Source organism: Lactuca saligna, chromosome 4, assembly GCF_052625555.1.
Source record: "Lactuca saligna cultivar CGN05327 chromosome 4, ASM5262555v1, whole genome shotgun sequence".
NCBI classification, from domain to species: Eukaryota; Viridiplantae; Streptophyta; class Magnoliopsida; order Asterales; family Asteraceae; genus Lactuca; species Lactuca saligna.
The window spans coordinates 319134369-319142809 of NC_136420.1; the positions used below are offsets into that span (position 1 = coordinate 319134369).

The window sequence follows — 8441 nt, forward strand, 5'->3', positions numbered from 1 at the left end:
GTACTCGTCTCCATTTCAACACCGCTTTCCACCCTCAGATGGACGGGCAGAGCGAGAGGACGATTCAGACTCTCGAGGACATGCTTCGAGCATGTGTTCTAGACTTCGGTGGCAGTTGGGATACGTACCTTCCATTAGCGGAATATTCGTATAACAACAGTTACCATGCGAGTATTGACCACCCTCCTTTCGAGATGCTCTACGGGAGGAAGTGCAGGACCCCAATTTGTTAGGACGAGGTCGTTCAGCGTGTCATTGGGAGCACCGAAGTGGTGCTCAAGATGACATAGTTGATCCAGCAGGTTCGTAGTAGACTGCAGACTGCGCAGAGTCGGCAGAAGAGTTACGCCGACACGAGGCGTTCAGACTTGGAGTTTCAGGTGGGTGACATGGTCCTCCTGAAGGTATCACCCTGGAAGGGTGTCATCAGATTTCGAAAGAGGGGCAAGCTGGGCCCCAAGTTCATCGGTCCTTTTAGGGTTTTAGTCCGGGTGGGTCGTGTCGCTTATCGGTTGGATCTTCCGGTAGAGCTCAGCCATATCCACAACACCTTCCATGTTTCCTAGTTACGGAAGTGTTTAGTGGACGAGTCAGCAGTTGTACCCTTGGAGGACATTCAGGTTGATAGCAGCCTGAATTATATCAAGAGACCGGTCACGATTCTGGACCGGAAAACGAAGACCTTGAGGAACAAGGTGGTTCAGTTGGTGAAGGTGCAGTGGCAGCACCGGAAGGGGTCGGAGTGGACGTGGGAGGTAGAGGAGGAGATGAAGGAGCACTACCCAGAGTTATTTCCAGGTGCAGCAACAGCAGACTTCGAGGACAAAGTCTAAGACAAGTGGGGGAAAGTTGTAACACCCCAATCCTGGTATGTTATTTAACTGCATATTTTTTTCAAGTTTTAAGAGGGACTCGACGAGTCAGTAGTCCAACTCGTCGAGTAGGGATGGTTTTTCGAGCACGTGTAAGTAGGCGACTCGACGAGTCCATATTTGGGACTTGGCGAGTCCGCCGATCTGGAAGAAACCCTAGAATCCACGGGTTGTGCACCTTATTTAAACCATGTTATGAGCCCCAAACTCGCCTCCTTTGCCCTCAGAACGTCATTTAGCAAACCATATCCATTATTTGAGCATTTTGAGCATATCTTGTGTATCTTTTGAAGTTTAGAGAAAAGAAAGAAGGAAGGACTAAAAGGGAAGGTGAGAAGCAAAGATCTAGAGTCCAATCCAAAGTTTGTTGAGGTATAATCCGAATCTCTTCTGTTTCTATGTTGATCTTCCATTAGAAATCCCATTTAGGCCATTTTTATCCACTTCCTAGCTTGATTGTAGTGGAGAAATCATATAGAGTTGAATAGCTAGTGGATCTAGCTAGGTTTGAGCTTCAAAAGCTCAGATCTACCACCTTTATGAGCCTAACTCATGTATAAGCCCTAGATCTACTCTTTTAGTCCTTACTAAGCCTTTAAATTCCTTTTCATGCATATGTACATGTAAAGTTGGAAACTTTACGTGGTAACCAAGCCTTAAGAACCCAAATCTATAAGTTGTATGCATTGGTTTTGAGCAAAATCAACTGTATAGAAGTTGCATGCAACCGACTCGGCGAGTCTACTTGCGAGTCCCCGAGTTTTCCCCCATTTCATGTATTATGCTGAGTGGAACCAGTGAGTTATAGGTGGACTCAGTGAGTAGGAGATCGGACTCATTCATGGAGGGACTCGGCGAGTCCAAGGCAATCTTCATATTTCAAGAACAGACTTGGCGAGTTGTTCATACAACTCGGCGAGTCACACTCAGAGTGTTCATATGTTGAAGGAGAACTCGACGATTTGTTCATACAACTCGACGAGTCGGATGCAGATTGACTAAGTGTTGGTATCGAAGAGGAACTCGTCGAGTCTACGCCAAACTCGACGAGTAGTAGCGAGTAGAAACGAGTAATGAGAGTAGGGACTCGATGAGTTGGCGGCCCAACTCAGCGAGTCAGGTCAACTGTATGTTGACTTCGACCAAGAGGTTGACTTTAACCAGGGGTAAAATAGTCATTTTATCCTCATTATAGTTATCGGTATTTGATTGAGTGTACTTATGGAAATTATAGCCGAGGAGATACCGGAACAGCAGTAGACAGTTTCCCGAGCAGTTCATTCAGCAGCCAGATTACGAGGTGAGTTTCCTTCCAGTAGGAACGGGTCTACGACCACAATGCCGGCCCGTTTAGTTAGCAGTAGTTCCGGACCTCGGTCTGATACAGTAGTTAGATTGCTTGATGTTTTTGTGATTCAAGCATGTTTTGTGTTATGTGTTCTGGACTTCGGTTCGATGCAGTATGCACTATATGTGCTTATGCTAGTTGATATGTTTATGCTATGCTATGTTATGCTCAGTCAGTTTCCGGACTTCGGTCTGATGCAGGGGACAAGGTCCCAATCAGTTTCGGATTTCAATCCGATGCAGTTAGTTCCGGACTTCGGTCCGATGCAGGGGACAATGTCACAGTCAGTTCCGGGCTTTAGTCCGATGCAGTTTCCAGACTTCGATCTGATGCAGAGGGCAAGGCCCTGGTTAGTTCTGGACTTCGGTTCGATGTAGTTTCCGGATTTCGGTCTGATGTAATGGACAAGGCTCAGTATGTGCTTTATATGTTATTGTATGGTATGTGGTAGTTTGCGGGAGCTCACTAAGTTTCGTGCTTACAGTTTTCAGTTTTGGTTTCAGGTATCTCTGCAAGTAAAGGGAAGAGCTCGGGATGATGGCATCGCTCACACCACAGCTTCAGTTTTATTCCTGAGAGTTTTTCTTAGTTATGATGTGATACAGTTCCGATACAGTTTGTGATACGACATTTTATTATGGCTTGAAACATTTAACGTATGGGTTTTATATTATGACATTCAGTATATGATTTTAATATTATTAAACAAAAATTTTTGGGACGTATTTTTGGAATGTTAAATATATGTTAGTTAAATGATTAGCTGAGAATGATTTCCTCATTCTCAATCTTTTTTATTTTTCTTAATTGAACTTTTATATATATATATATATATATATATATATATATATATATATATATATATATATATATATATATAAAAGTTCAATTAAGAAAAATAAAAAAGGCTGAGAATGAGGAAATCATTCTCAGCTAATCATGTGTGTGTGTTTTTTTTTTAAATGCAAGCCGACCTATATATAGTTCCATCAAAATCGTTTAATTATAAATTCTATATTATTACGTTAATACTATGGCTTTTTATTATATTTTTCTTAAAGTCAATTCTCACTTCTTTATTATATTAAACACAAATTATTAGTAAAAAAAACATAAAAATTAGACAAGAAAGTATTCAAGTCTAAACTACTCCGTTAGTTTTGTACAAGGGTCAAATGGCAATAATGTCTAAACATAAATGACCAAAACTGAAAATTGCAAATAAGAGCTGTAAGGACTCATTAGCGCATACTCGTTGCGAAAGCTGTATCTGCAATTTTGCAATGGGGATTTCAGTCGATTTGCTTCGTAGTTTCTGAAACCAAACCCCAACAACATGCATCTTAACAAGTTGAGTTCATGCATCTTCTAAGTTCTGAGGTAAGAATCATGATTTTGCTTGGGTTAGGGATTTAAACATTGGGGATTTGTTTTGGGTTTCTGCATACTACTCATAAACATGTAGCGAATTCTGAGTAAAAGAATAAACCACATCGTAGGACGTATTTGAATTAAAACTCCCACGAAACACTCATTCAAGCTAAGAATACTCGATCGTGTGATATAATGATATTGGATGTCAAAAATCACGGCGACTTCTCTGTTCCATGAAATGTCACAATATTTTAAAACGTTCTTATTGAGGGTGATTGTTTTAGCACTTTGAATGTTAAAAGATTATTTCGCCTAAATAAATATCAATCTATTATATTTGTTTTGTGTGATCTAAAGTTTTAAATATCATATTTATCTTTTTAAGTTTTTAAAATATTATATTTGTTCAAATTCATTTTTTTAACATTTTATAATCATTTTAAAATTTTATTTTTATCAAATGACTATTATACCACTCATTAATCTAAAGTTTAAAATATCATCTATATCCATTTAAAACTTTCAAAATATCACATTTATCCAAATTATTATTTTACTCCATTTTAATAATTGAATTATTTCACCAATTTTTTTGCCTTGTTTGCATTGCTGTACGTGACCCTGCTTCACAGTTTTCTACAATATTGTTTCTTTATGTTAACACACACATATTAAATAATAAAATCATACATATATTGTTAAAATATATGTAATATGTTAGAACTGCCAAAAGCAAAAACATACACAAATGCAATTTAAATCCCAAACATTTTGAAGAAAAATATTTTAACAAATAGAAAACATAGGCGGTTATACTTATATTTGCCAACTACTTAGATGAAATAAAAGACTCACCACAAGTTTGAAGAACAATAGAGTACAAATGTTAAAGGACAATACAAATCAAGATCATTTTCCTAAAAATTCCTTCAATAAAATTTGAGTTGAAAAGAGCTCCTAGATCTTTCTCCCATAACATGTATACATTGATGCTGATAGCATGTGAGAAGGGTCCTTAAAAACAAACTTACGTAATCCATATGGCTCTCACAATATAAGGATTCTCAAAAGGGGGTCACTAATGATACGCCTCAATATTCTATCAATAATCTGATTTTTTTTAAGTAGTATATAAATTGCTATTATGAGATTACTGGTTTCGATCAAGATGAAAATTTTGCTTTTAATTTTCACGTTCGCTTGCCTGTAGATCTAATGGGGCCCACAACTACATTTAGCAAAAGAGAAATCAAGCAAAGAGAAGGTAGACTTAAATGAATGATGAAATATATACACAAACAAGACAAATAGAGTGAATGATATTTCAACAAGTTTTGGAGCAATTTCATTTCAATGGAATGATTGAGAAAAGCATCCATTTTACCTCAATAAGTAGGGATTCATTTCAGTTTCTTAAGATATGTGCAAACTATGATGATGATGAAGCTGGCATCTTGTAAACAGACTGAACTTTTGATTCCAACAAAGAAACATATTTATCAAGCATGGAGATTACTACTTCTAGATCAGTCACTTGCTGTTCTATAGCATCAATTTGCTGAACATACACATCAAAATTCTCACTTTTTGCCTTCAGTCGTTCAACAAAAACCCTCAATCCAGAGGCAACATCACCAAATCCTTCATATTCTTCTGCTACTTTCAGATTCATAGTTTCCAACAACTTGAGGACATTGTTTGTACCCTAGAGAAACAAATTTCAGAAATCAACATCACAAGTTCTAAAAACATGAAGGAAAATGTAGAGGAAACCTGAAGATCGCCTTTAATCATAGTGGAAACATTAGTAAATAGATCGTTGAGAGCTTCGGTGAGCTCGTCGTGTTCCTGTGTTACCATATTTTCAGCCATGGCGACTAAATTCCGCACCTGAAATGGAACAATCAATTAAACTATTAGAATAATAGACGATGAATCTATCGATAAGAAAAAGTGTAATGATCATCTATTATCAATCAAATTTTGCAATGTTCCTAGCCGATAGAACTTAGAAGAAGCAATCGCTGTATGAGTTTCAGTGATCCCTAATAAACAAATTAAATTATTAAACTAATGGCAGATGAATCATCTATTGATAACTCGAAGGAAAACGTAAATATTTACCAGTAGAACAAGACGTCGGAGCTGCAGATAATGGCGGAGACACTCGTCGGCGGTGGCGAGAAGACATAGATCCGACTACACGAGAGCCAGGGTCTAGATTAGAAGGCTTTTAGATTTAGGGTAAACTACAAATCTAGTCCCTCAATTTATCTTCAACATATAGTTTTGGTCCTTTGGATTACTGTTTGGCTTATCACTCCAAAATTGACCATGGTGTGTCATTTTGGTCTCAATCCTGTTAGCATTAACGGGTATTATGTGGACATTATCATGTGAAGAATGACTGGGTTCACTTGAATATCTATTTGTCCATTTTAATCCTTATAATCACAACCATAAAAATAGGCACACTGATGGTTAGCTGAAGGAGCGTTTGCGATACGATGTGTGTATTGCTTAGATTTAAAAATGTAAATTGTATATCATAATACTCTTTGACAAAATTATAAATTGCATTGCCTATGTTTAAATTATATATATATATATATATATATATATATATATATATATATATATATATATATATATATATATATATATCTTAATTACCTTATAAAACATTTTTGGTCAAATGCTGAATTGTAAGTTGTACAAACATACAATGTATTTGTACAATCAATTTATGCATTACAAAAAGAGTAGAGTATATATGGTCAACAGTTGAAAATATCAAATCTCTTATCCCCTATTCTTAGGCTATTTTGAACCGGTTCATTCCTTATCTCCGTATTTCCCCAAATCTCGCAATTTTTGTTCACAAATCTTGGATATATATCGCTGACGTTTTCATTTCTAGGGTTTAATTCATCTTTTAGCATTGAACCACCATTATCACACTCATTGCTTGGCACGGGTAAACGGCTAGTACCTTATAAAGCATTTTTAGTCAATGCTGAATTTTAAGCCGTACAACATATAATGCAACATGTTCAACCATTTTATGCGTAGAAAAAATAAAAATCTTATTTGGTCAAACGTATACTTTAAACCTTCAATTTTCAACACTTTTGATCCTGTCCCAATTTCTTAGCCTATCCAACAACCACCCAATTATGTCGTCAATTAATGTTATATCTTTGTTAATATTCTTCCCCCATTTATATAATTGTCTCCCACCCTAAACCTGATTCTATATCTCAATTTTAATTCTAAAACTCACTTAGATCTTGATATTTTGGAGCTATGATACAGATAATGATTTCTCTTTACACTCTAACCATCTATATTTCGCCTCCACGAATCATTGGCCATGTTTTTGGTTGTCATTGTTGTCGTCACAAACGAACACACAGACGGACCACTGATCCAAACCCGGTGTACCAGAGATGGTATGCTTCTAAGCTCTTATCAATGTCTTTCTCTCTATCTATCTATCTAATGTGTGTGTGCTTGTCAATTTTGTTGATTCGGATGATCAGATCTATGCTTATATTTGATTTAACATGTTTGTGCACGGTTTTATAGGGGCCTGGATACAAAACCTTTTTCATGTTGCGAACTTGGAAGATGAACGGAGGTTTGGGGTGGAGAAGCAACCCATATATGTGACTACAAAGCCCCCCCCCCCCCCCCCCTCTCTCTCGCGTGCTCTCTCTCTCCTTGCGATGAAGAACATGATGGTTTTGATCCACCATCAGGTATTTATTTCATTTTTTCGTTTTTAGTTAAAAAACTTAAATCTTGGCTTTATATCAATACATTGGCACCTTTTTTATGAGTTTTTCTTATAAATTTATGATCTTTATGAAGAATCAGGGAGTAGATGAAGAGTAAGGGTTTAAGAGTGGATGTGGAACAATGAAACAAGCAAACATCAGGTAATTATTGTCAATAACCATTTTTATTGTGTCATATTTATACTTCGAAATGACAATTCGTTTGCGGTTTATTTACATAATGTACTCGTTATGCAGGTGAAGGCAAGCAAGACAATAGAATTTTGTTCCTATTTCGATTTTCGAAATTAGAAATGATTTGTGCAAATAACATGACAAATCAAGCTTCACTACTTTATCATTCTCACTATTCCATGAATTCATCAACTATATTTCCCTCTATTGCAAAGATGATGACACCTCCATATATATTTTGTTTATAGCCTAAAAACTGATTTCGTTTTTAGCATTACACAGACTTCCAAAGGTTTTGAACATGATTGTGAAGGTTTCTAACAAATCAGAAAGAGAACAAAGTAAGACACTACATTGGACCTTTTAAACTAATTCACATGAAAAAACATAAAAACTTGATGCAAAATGCTAATAAAACTTAATAAAAGATGCATAAAATGACATCTATTAATAGCCCAATGTAATGTCCGTAAGTAAGGGTTAGATGTTTTAAGATAATTTAGTTATAATTTATTCATTTTATTGAATAGTTAAATCCTCGAATAGCAGGGGAGATTTCAATAATACATACTAGGTGTTGTCGGGATTGAAGTAGGGTTTGTCGATGCAGGGAAAATAGATAAAAATAAAAAATAAAAATTTTTCCACTGCGTACATAAAAAGTAGGTGTTGCTGATGCCATATCTGGACACCAAGCAAAACCACTACTGTCGAATAGGATAATTGTAGATGAACAAGAATACTTTGTACGCGATACGAGTTATATAAATGATATTTAAAATCTGCATACAAACTTTATGGGAAAATATTATGGACTTATAATATTTTTGTTAAACATTATTATGAATGTAACAAATTACGATAAATATGCGT

At 36.1% G+C, this 8441-nt stretch overlaps 1 protein-coding gene across 3 annotated transcripts; it reads right to left on the reverse strand.

The window, feature by feature from the left end:
* Nucleotides 1-3352: 3352 nt before the first annotated feature.
* Nucleotides 3353-5849, reverse strand: LOC145039727 (biogenesis of lysosome-related organelles complex 1 subunit 2-like). 3 transcript variants are annotated; one of them, XM_078987748.1, is made up of 4 exons: nt 5719-5849; nt 5368-5484; nt 4979-5299; nt 3353-3595 (listed from the first exon to the last, which is right to left on the reverse strand). In XM_078987748.1, the coding sequence occupies exons 2-3, from the start codon at nt 5464-5466 to the stop codon at nt 5024-5026; spliced, it is 375 nt and encodes a 124-aa protein (XP_078843874.1). In that variant the 5' UTR covers nt 5467-5484; nt 5719-5849; the 3' UTR covers nt 3353-3595; nt 4979-5023. The 3 variants fall into 3 exon arrangements, with proteins under 3 accessions (XP_078843874.1, XP_078843873.1, XP_078843872.1); XM_078987747.1 differs by lacking the exon at nt 3353-3595 and adding an exon at nt 4433-4822; XM_078987746.1 differs by lacking the exon at nt 3353-3595 and having other exon boundaries at nt 4917-5299.
* Between the last annotated feature and the right edge of the window lie 2592 nt (nt 5850-8441).

Excerpts from the sequence above, each read along its gene's own strand:
- LOC145039727 (XM_078987748.1), bottom strand. The coding sequence starts at position 5,466 with ATGGCTGAAAATATGGTAACACAGGAACACGACGAGCTCACCGAAGCT. Across the intron at positions 5,300-5,367 it reads TGATTAAAGGCGATCTTCAG|GGTACAAACAATGTCCTCAA; the intron begins GTTTCCTCTACA and ends TTGTTTCTCTAG.